Genomic DNA, 25,386 nt, shown 5'->3' with positions numbered 1-25,386 from the left:
GTCATATGACTGACACATTGTGAAAACTACACTAAGCTTATCTCCTAGCGAAACACACAAATAACTCTAATGTTCCTATACTCCCATCCGTAAAGTCCTATATAGATTTGGCCTCACAAGACAAAAGGGGGGTTTCTACGTTCTCTATTAAAATTTTAGAAAAAAAAACTAATTCTTCTTAGTTTAATTGAAAAGAATAATGGTCGATAATTTGAGATTTTTAAGATGACGTTGCGAAGTGTCTTCTTGAGGATATTTATATCAGGGCTGGCCACCAACTCTCCACCACCACCACCACAAGGGACTAAAGGAAAATTCATAATATCCGCCTTTAAGGTCCTTGACCACATCGTAAGGAATGGGAGTGACGGTCTCGAGGTTATCTCCATCATCCCTGAAAGCAGGCTTAGGTCCAGCGCATTGTCTCTTTGTGTTGATCTTCTCACCACGAGCTTTTGCTCCTGCTTTCAATTTGTCATTCTGGACGATCCTCAACTTGAACGCCTCTGTGTACCTTGATGGCTGAACATGCTCAATCCTTACATGAATCCTATTCCTGACCTTACCAGTACGTCCACGGTAGAACTTGCGAGGCATATCCTTGTGGATAACTAACTCCATGAACCTTGACATCGACATAATCGTCAATCTTGTTGATTCTAAACTTTTATGGTAACCCTTCTTCCTGGACACACAAGAGGACAAATCTCTGGTTCGATAACCAAGGCCAACCGACATCCTACCCTAAAATTCTCTACTCTCTGTTTTTCTTTTCGGAGTTCGAGATTGATGCTTAGGTTTTCCTTTTGTATATACGCAAAATGAAAAACCCTCGCAACTCCTCTTGATTTTAGGGTTTGAAGTTCCACAGTGAGACAGAGACTGGGAGTGAGAGAGATAGATATGCAAATGATGCTGGTGGTGGTCGAAAGTGATCGAAATTGGTGACCGAAAGAGAATAGATGCGAGAAAAAGATTTGAAAGAAAAATAAAAATCGTCAGCACTAACAGTTTACCGATGACTCTTACTGGTACAAAGAAGAGATTGTCAACTAAAATTATTTTTCTTTAATTATTATAAAATAAATTGATCAACGAATTTTTATTAAATTCTTTGCACACATGCGACGAAAATATTCTTACCTCCCGTCTGATGGCGATGCGATGCCAAAATGTGTATTATGGTTTTGAGACGAATAGTTTGACACATCAAAATCACATGCCTTTCTTTAACAAAAAAAAAGAAAAATCACATGCCTTCGTATTCATCTGCCTCGCCTCGGACTTCAGATTTACCAAATAAATTCCAATTAAGGTTTACATTTCAAATCCGAACATTCATTTCCTTCGCTAAACAAACAGTGAACATCTAAAAACCTCTCTCGCCGTTTAATCTCCAATTACTTATTTCAATCTCAAAATTTCGCGCGCTGAGAGTTCGAATCAATCAATGGAAAATGCTCAATAGAGCTCTCATCGATCTTCTCCGCGATCGAATTTCATCAAATTAGCCGGAAATATCAACAAGATATCCCTAATTTTAACCGGAACTAAATTCTAATGGCGACACAACACAACATTCCTGTGATTGAAGTATACTGGTCTCTTGTCGATAAAGCCGACCGGAAGTTCTCCATGATTAGGGATTTACCTTACCATGGACGAACCAGGTAAGTTGTAATTCTAATTCTTTTGATAATGTTAGCGTTGAATCAACTTTACTTCGAACTATTTTGATGAATTTGTGCATGAATTTCAATTTTAGGTATGATTCATATTTTCACAAAGTATTCAAGGTTTATACACAGTTATGGAAATTTCAACAAGAGAATCGTCAGAAACTTGTTGAGGCGGGACTAAAGAGATGGGAGATTGGAGAGATAGCTTCTAGAATTGCTCAATTGTATTACGGTCAGTATCTTCGAACAAGTGAAGCTAGTTATTTGACTGAATCGTATATCTTTTATGAAGCTATTGTGAGTCGAGAGTATTTCAAGGATGGATCATTGTCTCAAGATCTTAACCTAGCTAACAAGCAGTTGAGATGTTTAGCTAGATTCTTTGTTGTTTGTTTGGTTTTGAATCGAAGAGAAATGGTTCATCATCTTGTCCATCAACTTAAAATGCTGGTTGATGAATGCAAACGGAATTTCCAGGTGATCATCTTGCTAGTCTATTTATTGAACTTATTAGTTCTGAAAATTTCATTAATTGGCATAGCAAATAGATAGCAAAAATTATTGATATATTTCTCTCTGGTCAATTATCATGTCGATCATTTTTGTTGTGATACAACTGAAAAACTAGTAGATGAATCCAAGTAGAAATTATTAGCTTATATTACATGTAATTTCTTATTCAGTATCGAATTTTATTACTTGATAATTTCGTAAGGGGAGAATTGAAAAGGAGAAAGTAAAATCTCTTCGCGCTAAGGATTTTGGTTGCTTCCCGGTGGAAGGTGGAATTGTATTACTTGTGTATAATGCTGAAAAGAAGGTGAATGACACACGTTAATCCTCCCCTGATTGCCTTAGTAGTTACTAGTTACTTGAACACTCTTGACTTTCATATCTAAAATATAATTCGTTTCAAACCTCTTGAAGGTTACAAACGATAGACGGATAGGTTGGGTTTCTCAAAGCTTGTTGATGCTGTAGAATATGAAAAAAGAACAGTATGTGCGTCAAGATAGATGTAAACTAGGGTAGACCATGTCTGGGTACCACGTAATGTAGCGCTGTAGAAGACTAAGATGATATTAACCTAAGATATAGGCTTCAATTATAAAACCCTAAATAAACAATAAACTCTACTCCTCATGAATCATAACAGCTGCCGATCTACTAATCCTGAATAATGACTTAAAATATCCTCAAGAAGGCCTAATTCCATTGGGGCCGGCTTATGCCTATGCGGACTTCTAGGCTTCTTTGTTGGCCTCAAGGAATGCCCCTGCATCACAACACATCATTATCTATAATATTTTAGAGTAACTGCTTTTGAAAAATATTCTTCAACTAGTTGATTTTGAAAATACTAGTGGGTAAAAGGATGCTCAGTTAAATGGATGTTGTATGTCAGGTACTGTACAATAAGTGGAAAACGTCTAACTACACATGACAATACTCCTTGCAGTTTACTGTTTATGTTAACGTTATTAATTATTGTATGGTATTTTAAGAGAAGTACAATCTCTACGTAGGGGGTAATGCCTACATGTTCTAGAAAAGTATTTAAATACCAGGGTTATGTTTCTGTATCTGGTTGAAATGACAAATCTTATGATCTTTGACCCTAGGAAGCGGACTTTAAGGAGTGGAAGCACGTGCTTCAGGAGATAGTTCGGTTTCTGAAGTGTGACACTTCATTTTTGAATATAAGGCCGTTAAGATATAGTGTCATTCTTGATCCTAATCCAGATTGTCTACCAGTTGTTGCCTCTTTCGAGGGCAAGAGAAGTTTAAGATTAAGGGAAGCAATATTGAGCAGCTACCACCAAAATGAGGTTATCCATCAACCATTTTTTCATTTATCTGAATTACTTGCACTATGTTTAATCTCCTACTCTCCTGCCATGCGTCGTTCCCATAAAGCATCTACATTTTTAAATTTTTTTCTTATTTGACGCATGGGTAGCGTAGAGCTTTTGAGTAGCCTAATTAGCTACCATAACACTGTTTGTGTTCCGGTACATGGCTTGCAAGTTGAGGAAGGGAATTAGGTATCAGGTTGATGAGTCACACACTCACACACACTCACAAGTCACGCCTAATGCCCTAATTACCATACACAACTAACAATCATTTCATTGCTCATAATAAACATTTAGACATTCAATTACTAGCAATCTTAAGCATGTTAGTCATAAAATCCGCTTTAGAGCAAACTTTGCATCTTTAAAATTGGTCATGGTTTAAAGGGATCATGCTGCTTTCCAGCCTAGAAAACATCTCTTGACCAATGCTCTGATATTATGTACATGAGGTTTGCCAACTTTTGTGCTAAAAATTGTGAAACTTATAGTGTAAAATCTTAAATTTAAAATGCTTTATGGTACCTATTTTTATATTATGTATCATTTTTTTTTCTCTTCAATATACCTCAACCCTTTTTCACTTTAGTGCATAGTTGTAACTTGTACTATTTAATTTAGTAGGTAATATGTTTAGATATCCTCCATTTCTTTTCCTTTCTAATTGTGTGTTTTGTTTCGTTGCATTCAGGTCAAGTTTACCGAGTTAACTTTGGACACTTTTAGAATGCTTCAATGTCTAGAATGGGAATCTAGTGGGTCCTTTTACCAGACGAACACATCTACTAGTGGCAATGGTACTAATAGTGGTCAAAGTGGACATTCGGGTCCTCATCGGTCCAACTACTCACAGGACATAACAGATCCAACTTTGCCACCCAATCCACGGAAAGCTGTTCTCTATCATCCTGCAGTAACACATTTTATAGCTGTAAGTTTGTCATATTCCGTAATTTATCTTTCTTCTGGCACTTAGTTGTTACAATATTTACTTTTAGATGTTATGGTACTAATGCATGCTGCCTTGCTAATTATATTGGACATAAAAGGAACATAACTTTGGGTTACATGAGCATATTTTGAGATTTAACTTAATTTTTTTTTATATTCTTAACAAACTCACTCTGATCAACCGAGTGACTTGCTCTGATTGGTCAAGTCGAGGATTAGGGAATGGGGGTAGCCGTGCTCAAGCTGACCTGGTTCCAAATCCTTATTCATTATATACATAGAGATCAAATTATCCGATCTCTTGCAGGAATTTTGATTGACGTATTAAAATGAAGGTTGTAGTTTCAAAAGATTAAAATGCAAGTTTTAACATGGTCTGTGCTCATTATGATTTCATATCTTCAGAACTGAATATAATAACACATTTCAACCAACATGAAGTACTATTTAAAAATATTAAACTACTTCTGACATCAGCTAAAGTGGAAAGCAGTCAGTACTTACTACTTAGTAAAAAAATCTTACACTTAGTTTACTACTCTTTGACGAGTCTAGTTATTAATCTCTCCACCGTAGCCTTCATGGCTTCATCCTTTCTATAAGAGTGGGTCATTCTAGCTCAACTAGTTTTGTTGGGTGATTTGCTTCATATTCACATTTTGCTCTCTGAGCTTATCACCTGAACAATTCGACTCTTTGTTTAGTAATATAACAACCTGCAATTTAAATGTCTATCTCTCGGCACATGATATGCATCAGTATCCTTATTCTTCACTATATGCCAGTTTGAATCTGAGATTATTGTTCATTTTTATAGTTGGGTGTTTGAACAAGTGTTGAGCTGACGTGTCTGTCTCATATCTAATTTTCTCATAATTACTTAAAAGCGATTATTTGTCTATTTGAGAGTTGAGAGTAATCGTATTGGATAAAAGTTGTTTTTAGATTAAAAAAAGAAGGTAACATCGGGGGCTCTCAGAGAACAACATTGCACTAATATTTTCATATCCTGGGCCGCAGTAACTAAATGTTTATAAAACTGGACTTTCTTGTTAGTTGTTACCAAGTTCTGCTTCTCTTATTGTTAAGACTTCGCGTACAAAGTTATAGGCAGCTTACTGCCCACTAAAAAGAAACACCGAGGAGAAAAGGATGGAACTGGTATATGTACATTTTTTGCTGTCACCAAATCGTTATGTACCGAATTACATTCTTCTATTTGTTTGGGCAGGTCCTGGCCACAGTAAGCGAGGAGCTTCCCCCTGATGCTGTTCTTCTGATATATTTGTCAGCATTAGGTATATTATCATCTCCATAATTTTATAGCACTTGTTTCTCTCTATTTAAAATTTTGTTCGGATAGTGATGTTGGTTCTGTATTATTGGAATTGTTCAGGAAAAAATGGAGAGGTTGTTTCATCACCATCAAGTGCTGGAACTAATAAGAATACTACTGAAAGCATTGTGGGGAATGTGGAATCCCATGACATAACATCCGATATGCAATACACTTCGTCGTTCTCTCAGCATGATTCTCCTACTCGCTCTTCTAGTCAAACAATAGAAAATGACAATAGCAACCATCCTGGTTGCCTATGGATGGGTTCTCGTGGAAATGGAGGTAATTGGCTGACTCCCCTCTTGGCGTGACTATCCCTTGCCCTTGCTCCTTACTTGTACATAAGTGTGTGTTGTGTTTGTGTGTGTTTGTATGTATGGTCTCTCTTAAGTACCAATTCACAAAAGAAGATCAACAACTGCCAACATATATGTGTGTATTGTTGTCAACTTGTCATGTGCTACTTCTTACTGTTTGCGTGCAATTTATTTTGTGTCTTTGGTGTTTCTAGCTTTTCCTGTGAAGTTTTTTTCTTAGAGATCACTATTCTCATATGTGGACAACTTTTTTTCAGGTACAAACTGCATATGCCCATCTGACTTAATTCCTTTCACAAGACGACCTCTTTTCTTGATTATCGATAGTGATAGCAGTCAATCTTTCAAGGCAGGTTTGTCAACTCTAGTGGTTGAATAAGCCAAAATCTTGCTTCATAATGATCTGATTTAACATATACATCTCAAATAACTTCCTTCGTTCGAATTTGTTTACTAAGTTACTACAGTTAAACCCTAATGAACATTGATGATATATGAGTTACATTTTCTAACTTGTAGGTTATACAAGGGTCAGAAATGGGAGAGCCAGCCGCGTTACTACTTTCTTCAACTTCTCCATCTCCAGCTATCGGTGGTACAGCTTTTGATTCCTCTCGTCATCCAACTGGTAGTCAATTCACTATGTTCTTAACCGCGCCACTTCAAGCCTTTTGTTTGTTGCTTGGTTTTTCTGGATCTAATATCGACATGGTAATTTAAAATCTCTGATCTCTCTTTAGTCTCTCACTCTCTTATCGACCTTCTGATTATGTATATATATATATATATATATATATATATATATATATATTGATAAATGTATCAGGAAGCGTTTAACGAAGCAGATACAGTGCTTACATCATATTTGAACGAATGGGGATCAACCTTGGCAAAATCTGACTCACTTGATCCAGTTTGGGCTCAAGTCTTATGTGACCCCTTCCTGAGGAGAATTATCACGAGGTAATTTTTCATTAATATACATGAGAAACTGATAGATCTGAAATAATACTTCATGTATGATTTGAATAATAACAAAGTCTAATCCGACAGGTTCATATTTTGCCGGACTGTGCTTACACTTTATGCACCAACCCTTGACAAGAAGGAATTCATTCCGGAATGCTTACCTCCCCTTCCAGAGTCTGTCCTTCCGACAACCACCTCATCTCAAACCGCAATTTTACAAATTTCCCACACTTTTGGAGTTTCCAACCATTTCAATTTCGCCGATGGGATTACACTCTCTGAAAACAAGTTCCAAAATCTTAAAGTTTAAGAGATGAAAAGATAGTTGGGTAAGTCTTTGCATATTTACCTTTTTATCTTTTACTGCAGTGAACATACAGTAAGTCATTACTGTTCAAAGATACAGAAATATTGAAAATACATAGAATTTGGGTTTTATTTGGTTCAAAGTTTCCTACTTAGAATATTTTATTGACCGAATAACCCGGTGGAGAAATCCTCTTAAATATTCTCTTTGAGTCTCTGGTTCGATATCATAAAATATTTGAAAAAAACTGCATTAGTTTTGTTGGTCATAATATTCTCTATTATCAAATGGATGTTTCTCTATTAGATCTATCCAGTCTTTGGTATGGATATAATATCATACCTAGAAGATCAATAATAGTAAGAGTAGTTATTTGAAGAACATAAAAGCGACAAAATAATAGTAAGAGTAGTTATTTGAAGAACATAAAAGCGACAAAATAGTCCAGACTCTAGTGGTGTACTGGGTATATTTTCTGTGCCATTTATGAATTGGTGCTGTTTATTATGTGTTGCCACGAAAACCAGTACATTGGAAAAGTTCTCCATTGGTATTGGTTCTTTGTTGTCAAACTTATATGGGCTGGTAGAAAGTGATAGCATTCATTCTTGAAAGTACAGAAAATTGAAAGGGAGAGTATGGTACCAAGCGCTCCCCATTAACAACATAGATTTAAAAATTAGAGGTCTTCGAAATCATAGTAAAAAGGGTCTGAACTAATAATCTCCCTTTAGTTGCTCAAGTTGTAGGATGGAGGAGGTCGAGTATCCTCGAACGAAGTTGAGATGCGTAGGAATAAATTTAGCTCCATCTAAATATTTGCAGGATTTAATCACAATTGAATGCAAATAAATCCCCCAACCTGAACGTACTTCTTTTTCTACTTTGGCTGAAAACAACTTTACTTCTTTTCAATCATCAGGTTGGTGGTAGCGAGGAACAACGAAAAATACTACATATACAACGTTTTATTTCATGACAAACTTAAACAGATTAGGAGTGATTTGGGCTCTATCTAAACAGTTGTCAGATGAATGAGAACAACAAACCAGACCAGTAACAACAAACAATAAAAAAAAATGACGGGAGGAAAGAAACCCTAAACGCGATGCGGTGATAAGAATCTTTAGTTCCTTTTTGTGAAGGGAAACTTGGTAGGTTTTCTGGACCTGCATAAACATCAATCCAGGCTCTAGCTTGATTTGTCCAACCGACACTATCTTTGTCCCCATTTGTCATCAAATATTGGAGTGAGATTCTCTTCATTTAACTTCGAGTACATATTGCATTGCATCAAATGATTCCAATACCTAAAAAAGATGGATCCAAGTGTAATGGATCAATGTTCAACAAAAAAAAAGTGTAATGGATCAAAATTCATGTATGGTTGATATTCTTGCCTTAAGGATATTTGCTGTCTTTTATCGCGTTAAACTACCATTACATATATTTTTACTGACATACTATTATTTAGTAGGGGTGGAGTAACAGTCCGCCAAACTAACCAGATCGAACTTGATCTAATCAAATGGTTTTTGAACCGTACAATGTCAACATGGTGTAAAAGCAATCAACAGATCTTGATTTGGTTTGACTCTAGCTTCCATTTTTAAAAACAGTTCAAACCGAACCGTACTATTACTTTCAACTTTCAATTATTCTGAAAAGATCGCACTGTTCTCAGAGAATCTCTCTCTCTCTCTCTCTCTCTCTCTCTCTCTCTCTCTCTCTCTCTCTCTCTCTCTCTCTCTCTCTCTCTCTCTCTCTCTCTCTCCTTCAGAAATGTAACATGTTCTAACGACAGTGGGCTAGTCTTTGGAAACATTGATTTGTTTTGCCAATATTGTTACTTCAAATCATTATTTTAGAATCTTTTTGTGTAAGACTGGATTTTTGAAGTTTGAGTTGGTTGAAATTGTTCACAACCAGTGTTTGATGTTGAATTTTGTTGTGTTCATAGTTTGTGTTTGTGCATTCTTTTAAGGTGTCTCTACTCAGAGTGAGTAGAAAGGGGTTATTTATTCCCTCTCTCTCTCTCTCTCACACACACAGTCGCTCGCTGTCCATGTCTCTCTCACACACACACATAAGCGTATTTTTTTCTCTTTCTCGATGTAAGGTTTGCTACTTCATTTAGTTTCAGATTGTTTCTTCTGTTTTGTAATGTTATGTAGGATAGACCATTCATTCCATAGAAGAAGCATACAACATTATGTTAATGCATGTCGGTTCTAGCAGTGGTCTGATATTCTTTTTGTTTGTTCGCAGCTAGAGACGATATTCGGTATAGAAGGATCACCCCAAGTTCAAAACACAATGTGAAGATATATTTGTCGAGCACAAATTGACTGAAGCCTTCTATGGGTTGCAGTTTATGTTGTCCCGTTTGAGTAGACATCTGCTCTCAAGACCAACTCTGGGGAAGTTGTGAAGTATGGTAAAATGTAGTTTTTCATTGATAAAATGGTCGTCAAATATATTGCGATCACGATAATTGTGGTGGTATTTTTAAAATTAATAACAATATGAATGTGTAGATTCATCCAAGGCGTTAAATGACGAGTAATGTTGATGTGTCAGAGACCATTCGTAAAGGGAAAGCTATACAAACATTTCACCGTGGAATTTCTTGACTCTTCGACTATAGAACTGTTCGAGGCACTGGAGCATGTGTTCCCACTAGGGAAGTAACTCAAATGATAGACATGGAGTTTGATGAACGAAAGGAAATAGCAATACATGATGTTAACATTATGGAATAGATGATCCTTCTGTACCAAGTTCAAGTTCAATAGGCATATGTAGAAGATGAAAGAGGGTTTACATCTCCAATGTGCCTCGCAGTGAGGTGTTTATGAAATGATTTTGACTGGTGTTTTTGTGTTTTTTTTACTTAAATTAATTTTTGTTAAAGGTGAAAGAGGGATCCTCCCCTTCGCCGGACTGGTTAAAGAAGAAGGATCCTCCCCTTCGTCGGACTGGTTAAAGAAGAAGGATCTTCCCCTTCGCCGGACTGGTTAAAGAAGAAGGATCCTCCCCTTCGCCGGACTTAAATTGATTTTTTTACTTAAATTGATTTTTTACTTAAATTGATTTTTTGTGTTTTTTTACTTAAATTGATTTTGACAAGCTCAATAGGCATATGTAGAAGATGAAAGAGGGATCCTCCTCTTCGCCGGACTAGTTAATAAGAGAGAGGGAGAGAGTAAAGAAGAAGAGAGAGAAAGAAGAAGAAGAGGAAGAGAGAGAAAGAAGAAGAAGAGTAAGAGAGAAAAAGATTTTTTTTTTGTTAAAGGTGACCGGTCGGAATTTTTTATTCCGGCCGGCAACCTTTCGCTAGAGAAGAAGGGTGAGGTGGACAGAGGTGATGTAGTAATTGTTATATGAGGTGGACAAAGAAAAAGAAAAAAAATAAATTACAAAAATGCCATGGGGGTAGAATTGGGAGGTTGGAAAAAATTTGGGGCCAATTAGGAAAAATATGGGTCAAAACGAACTGCCGGATACTTATGGGGGCTAAAACGGCCAGTTGGTCACAAATCGGGGGCCAAAACGGAATTAACCCATTTCGATTCTATTTTTTTAACTGGTGAAGGTCCAGATCTAGAGAGAGAAAAAAATTTGGAGAGAGAGAAAGAGAGAGGAGAGAGATTTTTTTTTTTTTTAATAATTGAAGGTCGTCGGCCGGAAATTTTACCGGTCGGCGACCCCTGCCGGAGAAGATAATGATGTGGCGTCATAGGTGACTTGGCAGAGAGAGGAAATGAGATGGAGGAGAGAGAGTAACGGAAAGTTAAAGATAACGGAAAAATGTGGCCATATGGGTATTTTTGCTAAGCTAGGGGGCTAGACAGGAAGCTGGTCATAAAGTTGGGGCCATTTGAGAAATAACCCTAATTTTAAACATTAAAGTATAATCAATATTGTCATTTGAAAGTGAATACATGACGATTTATTTAGTTTTTCTAAGAAAAATGTCTACTTACTAAAAGGACTAACGCTATTTTACTATTCGTGTCCCAATACACTAGAGACATATCCCTTTACTAAAGACCTAGGAAAAACGTTGTGATTACACAGTAGGTTTGGCACCCCTCTACGAAAATCCTTTCCACTTTCAACCAATCATAGTTCGATTCTCTCCAAATGACAATACTAATTTAAGGTTTTCAAAACTAAACGAAAATTATGATTTAATGTGTTTTCAAGACCCGTGTTGAGAAAACTCTATATTAGTTGTAGAAATTGTAGCTTAATTATTATACAATTATTGAGAAAATGTAATATCTTTGTAGGTAGATGATAATTAACAGAGTAGATTTTGTTGACACATCAAAATTTGTAAAATAAATAAATAATAACAAGACATTTTTTTGTTATTAGAACGGAGAATCTTTGAAATCAGTACCCTCATTAGCGATTTGAATCTTAACATGTGAAGAGCGCAAAACATTTATAAATTGGTACGTTTGGGAAGCCATTTGTTTATGGTAGCTAATATATGGAGAACTCATTTTCTTATGTGGACAAAAAGATTTAGAGTAAGCAAATTTAGTTGGGGACAACCTAATTAAAGGGTCCAAAATTAACTACTCATCTTTTCTTTTTTTCATTCTCATCACCATCTTCACCGGTCAGAAGATGAAGCATTTCTAGCCATCTTCCATGGCAGATAAGGAAAATCCTGCAAAATCCTAGAAGGGAAATGAAATTCATTGAAAGAGAGAAGATAAACGAAATCAAAGAAGATGTTTACCGAAAAATCAATAAATTTTAGCAAGGAATTCAAACCCTAAATCAAGCAAATGAAAGTAGTTTTCTTCACGGCAAAAGCAAACCCTCATTTCAAACCAATTGAGGTTCTGATAACAACAAGAACCCTCTTAAATAAATAAATTTCGTCATCAAGAACCAATAAACCAACAGGTTTTTTAAAAACACAAAAGTGATAGAAATCTGATTATTCAATTCTTAACTAAAACCCACGCTCCATTTTATAGACATTCAAATCAGATAAATACCCAATTCTTAACGAAAACTCTTATTTGAAATCAATAAAAATTAAAAGAATATAAATTAGGGTTTCGTTTGGACAGTCCATCACGGAAGCGAAGAACGAGAATAAAGAGAGCAAGAAGAGAAAATGGTAGTTGCCGGTGAAGACGGATTGTCGCCGGTGGAGGACAGATTATGCCGGTGAATATAGTGATGACGAAGACTAGGAAAATATACTTCCCACCAAATTTTGTTTGTCCACTTAAAAAAAAGTTGTTGTGCGTCTATTGGTGGCCTTGTTTATTACCAAGTGAAACCAAAAAAAAGGTTCTTATTACGCATTTATTGGGTATCATTTTGATAGTTCAAAATCTTATAGTTTGTCTCTTATATGATATGTTGAACAAGAACCCATACATAATGCAGAAATTAAAGAAGGGTTAGATGATGATAAACCATAATAAACATTTATCGATGGCAGATGTCCTTTTTCGAGATTATGTAGTTCTTCAGTGATGAATCAAACAAATGCCATGAAATCCAAATGAATGGTAATCAACGCTATTTATGATGGATTTACATCATGCAAATTTATGAATTCACCATTAATTCTAGTCACTACATTGGCAAAAGAACAACATTCTTAGTTTCAACGTATTACAGTTTGGAATTCGAATGTTTTTTTGTGATTTTCTTACGGGGTTATGATCCATGGATTTCGGTGTCATTGTTGTATGTTGGGGGTGGGGGTGTGTGGGGGGGGGGGGGGGGGGGGGGGGGGGGGAGGTGAAGGAGATGCTTTGAAATTCTACTCCACCTTAACAATTAGAACTAATATATGTTATGTGTCTGAAGCAATGAGGAATACAACAATTCGACTAAAGAACTCACTATTAGTATCAAGTGATTGCTCCAATTAGTTTTGATTTGACAAAAAACACTATAGATTTTTTGATGGGTATGCAATGTTGCTTCAATCTAAGGATTTGACGTCACAACATACATCGAGAAGACGAAAAGAAAAGAAAATTTATCTTCACTCAACAACTCTCTACATTTCTCTCCTTGGTTCATCATTCTTACGTGTATTTTAGTACTCCATAATAAAGTTTATGACCTTTAGGATCCTTTCATTTTGTAATGGTGTACTCATTTTCCTTCATGTTGTAATTTATTTTTGTAAGTTCCAAGTTGTAATTTACTTATGTAAATCTCATGTTGTACTCAAAGAAGTCAAAAATCTCAAAACTATGTAATGGATTGATTTCCTACATTTAAATGAAAATTTTGGTTTAACTCAAAAAACAAAAGAGTAAAAAAAAAATGGTGAATGACGGTTATATGGAAAGAAATAGTGGTTCTGACTAACAAAATTACCCCATTGATTACACTTCAAATGAAAAACAATAAATTCTAAATCTCGTAAGATTTTATTTTTTATACCACCACAATCCTCGATATTTAATAACTACCTCAATCCAACGATTTTTACATACAATCCTTACCTCGATATGCTTTTTGATCCACGAAAGTCAAATTCACTCTAGAACTCACTTGTGTCAGTTAGTTACTTATCTCTCCTTAGAGTTACAAGGAAGAGTTTTAAAAATTGCTAGGATTTCAACCCATTAAAGCAAAGATTTTTACCATTTAATTTTATTTTTAGGGTTTCTAATTGTTACATCTGAAGCGAGAAATCTCCTCCTTGGGACAGGTTTCCGTCTCTTTTTCAAATCCTCTTTATCTAAACTCTTTTTCCCTAAAAATTATGTTGTCATCCACCAAAACTCATCAGGATAATTTCAACTTTATAGATGTCCTAAATTTCAAAAGTTTAATTGCGAAGAGAAATACTTCAACGTCAATGGAGTCTACAATATCAGAATCCGATGTTTATAGTTGTAAGCATCGTATTGTCTCCGGTTTCAAAATTTAGGGAATACTTGCTTTCTAAACTCAGTTCTGTTTTACCCATATCGTCCCATTATTGCAAAAACTTTGTGCATCTAATCATCTATATCCATGCCAAGTAAGATCTTTCAACTTTCTTTATTTAGGTTTTCATTTTTTATATTGATTTTGTTTTAGTTATTTGGTTGTTTCTGAATCTCGAGTTTTAATTGTAGGTGGAGTTCAAAGATTTTGTGTAGTTTATGCTCTGAATAAGATTGTTTGGGAAATGTTTGATTCGCCTCATGAAAGTATTTTTCCTTGCGAACTTGTCGAAAATCTATGCAGTATCCTCTATTAATAGTTCTTCTGGTTTAGTTTTTAATATGCTAAGTGATTACACCACACCCGTAATAACATATTAAATTTGAGTTAGGAGTTACTGTTGGGAACCCAACATTGAAAAAAAGTCAGAGGCTCCCAAAATTGGAACCGAGCCCTCTGTATAGGACTTGCTCTACTGAAAATGTCAGGGGCTTCCAAAGTTATGCTAAATGAGGGACTACAGTATTCCGTGGGACTACAGTATTCCGTCGAAGATAAATGAGCCGAAAAATAACATAACTTTGGCTTCTGCCATTAGATTGAGTGGGGGGTGTTTGGCACTACAATTGGAGGATCTTCGAGGAGGAAGAAGCAGAAACCAGGGTGTTCTGCTCTGCAGTAGGTAGGAAGGGAGCCGCCAATGTTTCCATTCGAGCTAATAGTTCTAAAAGTTGACTCGATCCATTGGTGTTTTTACTTCAGTTAATTTCTGGATCAGTAACCTTAACAACATAATTTGGTTTTAATATACTTCATACAATACTGACTTCTACCTAACTCATTTTGGTTTCTCTGTTAATGAGAAAATATGTTGCAAGCAACATTTTTTACTTTGCCGAAAAATGTCTATTATTAGTAAATTTTGGTATGACTCAAAGTTGCTCAGGTTAAACCAGTAAGCTGGTCGGACGGTTAATATTTGAGTCTTGGGCGAGTTTAGGTGTGACTCAACTTAACCTCTTTTCTCCCTCCAGTGTATAATGTTGAGGAAGATTGTTTGGTAATTGACCCAAACTTGGCAGGGAAGTTTTATATCAAAATAAAATGTTTAATTAATGATGTAACAGTAACGCATAAACAACTTTTCTTTTTTGACGTGTAAAGTGGGAGAAAGTTATTACCTTGCCAATTATCATCCAACTAAACAACAATTTAAACAAAAACAACTCAAAAAAAAAAATTTGATTTTCAATTTGTTTTGGCCCCAAATCCGCATTTGATATATATATATATATATATATATATATATATATATTTTTTTTTTGAAAGCAAATCCGTATTTGATATTGAAAAAGGATAAATAATACCTTTCTACCTCTGATCCAAAATGAATCAAACCTCTCCAAATAACAGTAGAACCTTCCACCTTGTATTTTAAAGAGCTCCACAGACATGTTAGGTACTCACTCTCATGGGCCAGTCAAGATTCTGTGGAGTCTAACGTTAAAAAGAAAAATGGAAAACTTCATCTTTTAAACAGAGGGAGTACTTATTTTTGTGTTGCCAAACTGCACCTTATATATAAGAATCATTTTTATATTTTTAACTAGTAAAGATATAACCTCTCACACTAATTGTACCAACATCATTGCCTCGTAGTTAAAATCGAGTACGACTTAGTTCTTAACATGTAGGCTTTAGGACATTTAATTCGTCAGGCTATAGGTCATTTAATTCGTCGAGCTTTAGGTCCAGTAGTATTTCGGCGGTTATCGTGTTTATCACATCGTCTCGATGTATCAATGTCTTGTAACGACTAACGTAGATGGTAGTCGACTTCTTAGAAAACATGTCCTCTAAGCCACATGATTGAAAAAGTGTTGTTATTGCATAATAGACTTAATTAGGACCCCTCTACGTGAATCCTTTCTACTTTCAACTTATTCTAGGTTGATTCTCTTAAATGATTGTACTAATTTGAATTTTCTCTATAAGTAAACAAATCATGTTTTAATATGTTCTAAGAACACATGGTAAGAAAACTCTAAATTGGTTGTAAAATTGTATTTAATGATTATACACTTGTTGAGAAAGTGTAAATATAGGTAAACTATAATTAGTACAGGAGATCTTTTTGAGACATCAAAATTATAAAAAACAATTAATAGAGGAGATCTTTTTATGATATCAAAATTATAAAAATATTAAATAGTGACAATACATTTTTCTTTCCTATTTCAATCGAAAATAGTCGAAATTTGAACAATCATTGTCGACTTAAACCTTCACCTCTTATATATTACCAAGTGGAACCAATAAATGTCACATCTATTGGGTACAAGTTTGACCACTGAAAACTTATTGGTTGGCAAACAAGGACAAATATTCTTAGTGAATATCATATGTTGAGCAAGAAGCCATACATAATTTCGAAATAGTTCAACAAAAAAAATACATAATTCCGAAATCGAAGTAGGGTCCTATGAGACATGCTAGAAGAACAATGGTTACATAATGATGAATCTATATAATAAAACAGAAGGGAAAACGATGACTGAGACAAACATCTTTTCTTAATAAAGGATATTGTCTAGAAGCCCTTCTCAAAATTTAAAATATAGTCTTTCGTAGAAATAAAGTCACCTATTTAGAAAACAATAATCCTTTCCCTTTTAGAAATAAAAATTCTAATTTAAGAAAAAAAGAAACAAAATAAATTTCAAGGGTTAAAAAAAGAAATTAAAATCTCTCTCTCTCTCTCTCGATAAAATAATAACTAATTTAGGAGAAAATAAATAAAAAATAATAACTAATAAAAATCTTGTTTCAACAAAAAAAACTAATAAAAATCTCTCTCTCAATAAAATATAACAATAAATTTCGTAACATTTGATTGATACAAGTGTCTGTGCCCTAGGGCACGGGATATACCCTAGTGACTATTATATCGAAAGAAATAGTGGTAATGACGAATTGCCCCATAGGTGTACTTGTGTCCTGTCTCTTACAGTTTAAAGTATAAAAACAACAATCCTATATCCGGTAAGATTTCATATCGACACAATCCTGGAAATTTAATAACTAATACAATCTCAACGGTTACATACAATCCTTTTTTTTGTGAACGATTACGTGAAACCCACTTTTGGACCTCATTTGTGTAAGTTAGATACTTTTCTATGATTAGAATTAAAAGAAAGGCGACCAGAAATTACTATAAATTCAATCCTTAAAGCAAAGATTTTACCACTTAATTTTATTTTTAGGGTTTCTAATTGGTGATTAACTCTTTCACCTGGAGAGAGAAATCTCGTGCTACAGACAGGTTTCCGTCTCCTTTTCAAACCTTCTATCTAAACCCTTTCGTTGTGAAATTTTCTCTGGTTTTCCACTGAAACTCATCAGAATAATCTCATCTTTCTTCCTTATAGATTCCCTAGATTTCAAAATTGTAACTGCGAAGAAAAACACTTTAACGTCAATGAATTCTATGAGATCAAAAACTACTGTAGTTTTACCATCTTTGTCTTTGTCAATACCTCCTCATATATCTTTCCTGCTTAATCCGCCCTGTGCTTTTAGTTTTAAGCATCAGATCGGTCCCGGATTTCTGAATTCGGGGAATACCTGCTTCTTAAACTCGATTCTCCAATGTTTGACCCATACGGTCCCATTGTTGCAGAAGCTGTGTGCATCGAATCATCCACATCCATGCACCGGTAAGATCCTTCAACTTTCTTTATTTTGGGTATTAATTTTTTTGATTCATTTTGTTTTGGTCATTTAGTTGTTTCTGAATCTTGGGTTTTAATTGTAGGCGGAGTTGAAGGATTCTGTGGAAAATATGCTCTTAATAACATCGTTTGGGAAACGTTTGCTTTGCCTCACGGAGGAATTTTTCCTTATGCATTTGTCGACAATCTAAGCAGTATCCTCTAATTTTTTTTTTGTTGTTAAAAGAAGCAGTATCCTCTAATTTATAGTTCTTTTGGTTTAATTTTTAAAATGATGAGCGATTATTCAATTTAGTTAAATCTAACTCTAGATCTGAATTGATTCGTTTGAAAAGATTTTCAAACCATTTGTGTGGGCATATAATCGATCTAGGTTAAGAGTGATGTGCTCCTGACTAAAACAAGTCATATCTCAGATAAGTTTGACTTTGATTAAGATAAATTAGACTTTGATTCAGGTAAGTCAGGTTCAAACAAATTAAATTTTTGACTTCACCCAGACTATGTTGACCCAAAATAAATAAATAAAAAATCCTAGCTAACGGGAACAGTGACTTTGAACTCATTTTGGGTTACTACTTTATACTCACAGGTCCTCTCGTTAACTCACCAGTTTAGCCCCTTTATTCAGATAAAAAATAGAATAGCCTCAAAATTGACATTTGTAAGTTGATCTTTTAGTAGTTTTCTTCCAGTACTACCCTTATACGGTTTAAATGTTTCTCTCTCTCTTCTTGATTTATCAACCCACTTCAACTCACTTTCTCCCTCATTCCTCTCAAACTCAATAGACGACCCAATTCTTAAAACTTTTTACTTTTTTTAGTAATTGTAAAATTAACATTTTATATTATGATTATCTCATTATTTTGTACTACATTTGTAATTCTTGACTTAAATAATTTCAGATATATATTCTTCTTTTAGGATTAATCAGCAGGAAGATGCACATGAGTTCCTTCATTGTGTTCTCGGTAAACTTGAGAGTTGTTCTTCTAATTCTTCTTCAGAAGAAGCGAGTATCGTAAAGACGCTCTTTGGCGGTAATCTTAAAAGCGAGGTACTTAGTTAACTTCTACCAATACTTTTCTCTAGGTGATATCTATTTTAGGTTTCTGGTATAAGGAACGACTTTATCGTATTGGAACACCAAATAATTTTTTATGTCCCTCTCACCATGCTTTTAGAGGTTGGAAATAAATCAAGAAATTTTTATTGAAATTAAATACTATCTTAACCAAAAAAATAAAAGTACAAATATCAAAATTGTTTTTTGTTTTCATGTTTTATATGCAATCTCTTCTGCAACGAATAAACCACCAAAAATAAACATTATATTCTTATGCCTGGTTAAAGTCTTTTCATTTATTTTCTATTTGATACATTCATTACTTCTCAAATCATTGATAATGCTTCATCAATGAAAAATAATGTTCATTAATAGAAAATGATTGCTCACTAATGGCCGCGGCTTTGGAGAATAAAGAAAATTCTCCGGAGAATATATTCTCGAGGGAATCCAGATTTTTTTGAAAATTCTTCGGGGAATAAATTTTTATGGGGAATACAGAATACATTTTTTTGAAAGTTCTCCTCCATCTCATCTGTTCTCTCTGCCACTTCATCTTCTCGACACCTCATCATCTTCTCCGACGAAAGTCGCCGGCCGGGCAATTTCCCGGCCGGCGACCTTCAAACATAATTTTTTTTTAAAAAATTTTCTCTCTCCTCTCTCTCTCTCTCTAATTTTTTTTTCTTACCTCTCTCTCTAGAACTGTTCTAGAGAGTGAGAGGTTTGTTCGTGATGGAACACGAACAGAGGAACACGAACAGACCTCTCTCTCTAAAAAAAAATTAAAAAGAGAGAGAGAGGAGAGAGAAAATTAAAAAAAATTATGTTTGAAAGTCGCAGGCCGGAAAATTGACCGGCTGGCGACTTTCGCCGGAGAAGATGATGAGGTGTCGAGAAGATGAAGTGGCAGAGAGAGGTGATGAGATGGAGGAGCCTTTTTTATAGCATCTTCTAAAATTAGAAGCCCCTTAGCAATAAAAAGAAACATAAAAAGTCGTTATTCTCCGGAGAATTTTCTTTATTCCCCAAAGCCGCGGCCCTCACTAATTTGCAAACTAAACGTTCACTGTATTAGTAATTATGTGGGGTGAAAATGTCTACCAAAAGTAAAAAAAATGTTTTTTGTTGTTACCTTTCAATGAAAAAAAATTTTTAAGTAACCTTTTATCTCTGTTGTCAGAATTTCAGTCACTTTCTATTGGTGGAGATGGGATATATCCACCATTGTGATCGAATTGGACAAATTGCGACCACAGTAGTCGAAATATTTTACTTATTTTTAACACATTGTTCGAAGTTTTCACTTCAATTTTGTGGGAAATGTAAAAATGATCCATGCACTTATTCGTTTTTTTTTTGTTGAGAGATAGAGAGATCTATCAACAACAACAAAAAGAGATCTTCAACAATTAAGTTTTTTAACCTTGCGACAGGTTAGGTTTAAATATTGCAGCCTAATGTGAAGTGAATAAATGATGTTTGTACAATTCTTTTCAAGAAAATGTCTACTTACTAAAAGAAAACTAGTATCTCTTTACTAATTGGGTCTCAATACATTATATACAGAGTCTATTGTATCAAATACTTCATTTTTATTTGTTTTCTCAAATTATTGAGAAGAAAACACTTGATTATGTGCTCTATGTATTTGTGTTATGCTAGATGGCATAAACAAACTAGGAAAATAGGTTCTTCACATTGTAGGCGGTGTTTATTTATATTTTTCTCTTGTGGAATCTTATCCGTCAAAAATATTAATAGTCTGATTAAAATTGATCCAAAATCAATCAGAACATATTGTTTAGGTGAATCCGGCAAAAGAAAACCCCTGAAACTAACTGTAGACAATTCAAACTTCGAGTAAGATTTTATATCTAATTTAGGGAAAATAGGTCATGGGTACAGGAGCTTTGTTTTTGGTTGTGGAACCATATTAGTTGAGTAAAATTATGGCTCCTTGTACCATCTGGCAAAATAAACACTACCTATGTTATTATGACATTTGTTTGTGCATTTCAGCTTCGATGTCGCAACTGCAATTATGTGTCCTGCTCTTTCGAGGAGTTCATCGACTTGAGTTTAGAGATCAAAAAAGCTAAAACTCTCTCACGTGCTTTGAAATCATTTACTGGAGTAGAAAAGATTGGAGACCGAGGATCAAAATTCACTTGCGGAAAATGCAGGGAAGAGGTAATAGCAGAGAAGCAGTTCAGAGTCAATCGACTTCCTTTAGTTGCTATATTCCATCTAAAAAGATTCGAAAATCATATAAACGGTGTGAAGAAGATTAAGAGATATGTTTACTACCCTTCAGTGTTGAACTTACAGCCGTACACTACCAATCCTCAAGGCTCTTCTCAAGTAATAACTTCAATCTTTTAGTTTATATTTATTTATGTTTTTAGGTGATGTTTGTTTTTTTATTGTCTGAATCTGACTCGTCTGATTCTTCTAATTCTGATAAACCCAAAGTCAACCTGAATAAGCCATTAAGAAACGGATTAGAAGAAACCTAAAATCTTGAAATTTAATTCGAGTTCATGTGGAAGTGGGAGAGGAAGAAGCTGAAACTATGAAGTGTTTGGAAGAAACAAAAACAATTTGTTTCCACCCAAAACTTTGTACCCCGAAAAATTTCATTATTTTCCCAAATCACCCACTTTATTTTACCCTCTATGTATCATTAATTATAACATTTTGACAATTTTTAGTCAATTGAAAAATATGTAGGCTTTTTTAATTATTATAATAACTTTTTCAACTTAAAAAGTCATTTTCCATTATTATTTTGTTCTTGCAGTCAAACTTTATGTACGAATTATACGCGCTTGTGGTTCATATTGGGGACACTGTTTCTTCTGGTCATTACGTTAGCTATGTTCACTGGTCTCCAGGCGAGTGGTACAAGATGGATGATGAAAAGGTAATATTTACATAAACTGATCACTCCTATTTTTTCATTAAAAATGTTTATTCTATTGACATAAATGAATCAAATAGTTTGAATGTATCCATAATGTATTCGAGGAGCATCCCCAACGTATGGGGGTTGTAGCCCCAAGCTGGAGAGCTCCAACCGAGGAGCCCAACGAGGGAGGGATTCCCGACCCCTATTAGGTCTCTTCGGTGGCTATTTGGGATGGATCCCCTAATTTTACAGGACCATTCCATTAAACTTATTTTACTTTTTTCTAGAATTTTTAAAAAATCTTTTTTTTTTCATTTGAATATAAGTTTTTATCCTTGCCTGATTTATTATCCGAAAATTTAATTGACCAAAATAGTTTTTCATTGAAAATTCATATATATTTTGCAGGTCACAAGGGTAAGTGATCTTGAAGTTCTTTCTCAGGAAGCTTACATATTATTCTATGCAAAAGAAGGTACACCAAGGTATTCAAGTTTCAGTAGGGAGTTCAAAAGGCAAATCAAAGGCTTAGATAGGATTACTCCTTCCCCAACTTCAGCCTTTGATTTCGGTCGTTCGGGTGCTCCTTCTGAAGAAAGAGATAACAATATTGGCATTGCTGTTGAAACTAGAGATGATAAGAAGGAATTCTCTGCTCCGCCTGGTCGTCTTACTAACAACTCTGTTCACTATACTAAAATGGCACCACCACCACCTAGATCTCCTCCTAATCCGGACGTATCTGCCAAAGAACAACCAGGTAACTAACCAGAAAGTATCTTCCAATATTATATTTATTGTCGGCTAAGTTATGAGTGTGTACTTCTTTCTGTTAAATTCGTGGTCATATAACTCAAAACCAACTGTTCCAATATAACTGACACTAAATGATATTCTAATTTAGCAGCAGTCAGGAACCACAGTATTCCGCAAGGCCCTGTAAAAGTGAAAAAAACTCTTAAAAGAGCAGCACCGGACAAGGTAGCAGAGGAGTCGAAGATAAATGAGGCGAAAAATACCGTACCTTTGAATCCTGCCATTAGATCGAGCGAGTGGTGTTTGGCAAGTACTCCTACAACTGGAGGATCTTCAAGGAGGAAGAAGCAAAAACCAGTGCGTGCTCCTATGCAATAGTACTAAAAGTTGACTCAATCCGTTGGTTGGCCAGATGGTTTAAATTTGAGTGAAAAAAGAAAGTTGTTTAGATGAAACCAGTTGTTCGTGAAGATTGTTCGGTGATAGATCAAAACTAGGCAAGAGAGTTTTATATTGAAATAGAATGTTTAATTAGTGATGTAACAGTTCATGGATGTTTAATCCAAACAGGAAAAAATTCCTGTGCAAGGCAAATTTCGACCTACTAAACAACAATTTAAACAAAAAATGGTTTGTAATTTGTTTGGGTCCCGATTTTGTTTTTGATATTGAAGAAAGACAAATACTTTTACACCTCTTATCCAAAATGAATCAAACCTCCCCAAATAGTATTTTAAGTTTTAACATTCGATCTTGTATTTCGAAGAGTAGCACAAAGATGTTACCCTATGGAAAGTGATACTATATTTTTATGCTATGTTATATTTGTTCCCTTTGGGGAAAAAAAAGATATCTATATCGAGTCTTTGGTATGGATATAATATCATACCTAGAAGATCAATAATAGTAAGAAAGTGACAAAATAGTCCAGACTCCAGTGGTCTACTGGGTATATTTTCTGTCCCATTTATGAATTGGTGCTGTTTATATGTGTTGCCACGAAAACCAGTACATCGGAAAAGTTCTCCATTGGCATTGGTTCTTTGTCGCCAAACTTATATGGGCTGGTAGAAAGTGATAGCATTCATTCTTGAAAGTACAGAAAATTGAAAGGGAGAGTATGGTACCAAGCGCTCCCCATTAACAACATAGATTTAAAAATTAGAGGTCTTCGAAATCATAGTAAAAAGGGTCTGAACTAATAATCTCCCTTTAGTTGCTCAAGTTGTAGGATGGAGGAGGTCGAGTATCCTCGAACGAAGTTGAGATGCGTAGGAATAAATTTAGCTCCATCTAAATATTTGCAGGATTTAATCACAATTGAATGCAAATAAATCCCCCAACGTGAACGTACTTCTTTTTCTACTTTGGCTGAAAACAACTTTACTTCTTTTAAATCATCAGGTTGGTGGTAGCGAGGAACAACGAAAATACTACATATACAACGTTTTATTTCATGACAAACTTAAACAGATTAGGAGTGATTTGGGCTCTATCTAAACAGTTGTCAGATGAATGAGAACAACAAACCAGACCAGTAACAACAAACAATGAAAAAAAACAAGCAAGAGTAGGAAGGAGTCGAAGGACTCCAGCGCTCTCAATGGCGGGAGGAAAGAAACCCTAAACGCGATGTGGTGATAAGAATCTTTAGTTCCTTTTTGTGAAGGGAAACTTAGTAGGTTTTCTGGACCTGCATAAACATCAATCCAGGCTCTAGCTTGATTTGTCCAACCGACACTATCTTTGTCCCCGTTTGTCATCAAATATTGGAGTGAGATTCTCTTCCTTCATTTAACTTTGGTCCGGAGAGGGCAATTGTTTGGCTCATGTTTAAGCAAATTTTGCTCACCCGTGTGAATTGCTTTGTGGTGGCGTGTTTTTAACTTCTTTTTTTGTATTACATTGAGTACATATTGCATTGCATCAAATGATTCCAATACCTAAAAAAGATGGATCCAAGTGTAATGGATCAATGTTCAACAAAAGAAAAAGTGTAATGGATCAAAATTCATGTATGGTTGATATTCTTGCCTTAAGGATATTTGCTGTCTTTTATCGCGTTCAAAACACAATGTGAAGATATATTTGTCGAGCACAAATTGACTGAAGCCTTCTATGGGTTGCAGTTTATGTTGTCCCGTTTGGGCAGTAGAGATCTGCTCTCAAGACCAATTCTGGGGAAGTTGTGAAGTATGGTAAAATGTAGTTTTTCATTGATAAAATGGTTATCAAATATATTGCGATCACGATAATTGTGGTGGTATGATGTAGATTGTTGCGGAAGCGTAAAAGTAATGGAATCCACCATTGTTAATAAACTAAACTAACGAAATAAAACTGATAAAATAACGATAAACAATAAACTTGATTAATAACTTGATTAATAATAAACTTGGTTGATAATATTCTCTGATCTGGTTAACAAAGACAGACTAGATTTCTCTTATATAGAGATTGTACTTTCCTAGATAGACTCAAATAAGGAAATAAGATAACTACTAATAATACTTTCCTTGATTGCTAAGACTCATAATTATGGAAACCCTAAATACTTAACTATAGAAA

The 25,386-nt window shown here is 34.8% G+C and overlaps 2 protein-coding genes and 1 pseudogene across 8 annotated transcripts; 2 read left to right on the top strand and 1 right to left on the bottom strand.

Annotated features, from left to right (window-relative positions):
* Positions 1 to 261: 261 nt before the first annotated feature.
* Positions 262 to 639, bottom strand: LOC147569833 (large ribosomal subunit protein eL21x/eL21w pseudogene; annotated as a pseudogene).
* Positions 640 to 1,245: 606 nt separating this feature from the next.
* Positions 1,246 to 24,888, top strand: LOC147569831 (uncharacterized). Of its 7 annotated transcripts, none has more exons than XR_015231344.1 (12): positions 1,246 to 1,670; positions 1,766 to 2,156; positions 3,302 to 3,508; positions 4,227 to 4,466; positions 5,718 to 5,784; positions 5,883 to 6,107; positions 6,400 to 6,491; positions 6,662 to 6,853; positions 6,969 to 7,105; positions 7,196 to 7,440; positions 24,223 to 24,621; positions 24,729 to 24,888. XR_015231344.1 is itself a non-coding variant. In XM_086656343.1 (11 exons), the coding sequence occupies exons 1-10, from the start codon at positions 1,561 to 1,563 to the stop codon at positions 7,419 to 7,421; spliced, it is 1,887 nt and encodes a 628-aa protein (XP_086512469.1). In that variant the 5' UTR covers positions 1,246 to 1,560; the 3' UTR covers positions 7,422 to 7,440; positions 9,687 to 10,507. The 7 variants fall into 7 exon arrangements, 3 of the variants coding, with proteins under 3 accessions (XP_086512469.1, XP_086512471.1, XP_086512468.1); XR_015231346.1 differs by having other exon boundaries at positions 6,400 to 6,495; XR_015231347.1 differs by lacking the exons at positions 24,223 to 24,621; positions 24,729 to 24,888 and adding an exon at positions 9,687 to 10,507 and having other exon boundaries at positions 6,400 to 6,495.
* LOC147569832 (ubiquitin carboxyl-terminal hydrolase 20-like) lies at positions 17,830 to 22,628 on the top strand. Its single transcript, XM_086663495.1, has 7 exons — positions 17,830 to 18,067; positions 18,166 to 18,220; positions 19,010 to 19,142; positions 21,174 to 21,515; positions 21,955 to 22,077; positions 22,471 to 22,577; positions 22,622 to 22,628. The coding sequence occupies exons 1-7, from the start codon at positions 17,830 to 17,832 to the stop codon at positions 22,626 to 22,628; spliced, it is 1,005 nt and encodes a 334-aa protein (XP_086519621.1).
* Positions 24,889 to 25,386: the final 498 nt, after the last annotated feature.

Source organism: Eschscholzia californica, unplaced genomic scaffold, assembly GCF_041429995.1.
Source record: "Eschscholzia californica isolate CP2 unplaced genomic scaffold, dmEscCali1.0.p SCAF_1, whole genome shotgun sequence".
NCBI lineage: Eukaryota > Viridiplantae > Streptophyta > Magnoliopsida > Ranunculales > Papaveraceae > Eschscholzia > Eschscholzia californica.
The sequence above is the reverse complement of the archived record's forward strand: the minus strand, read 5'-3'. Positions and strand labels throughout refer to the sequence as shown.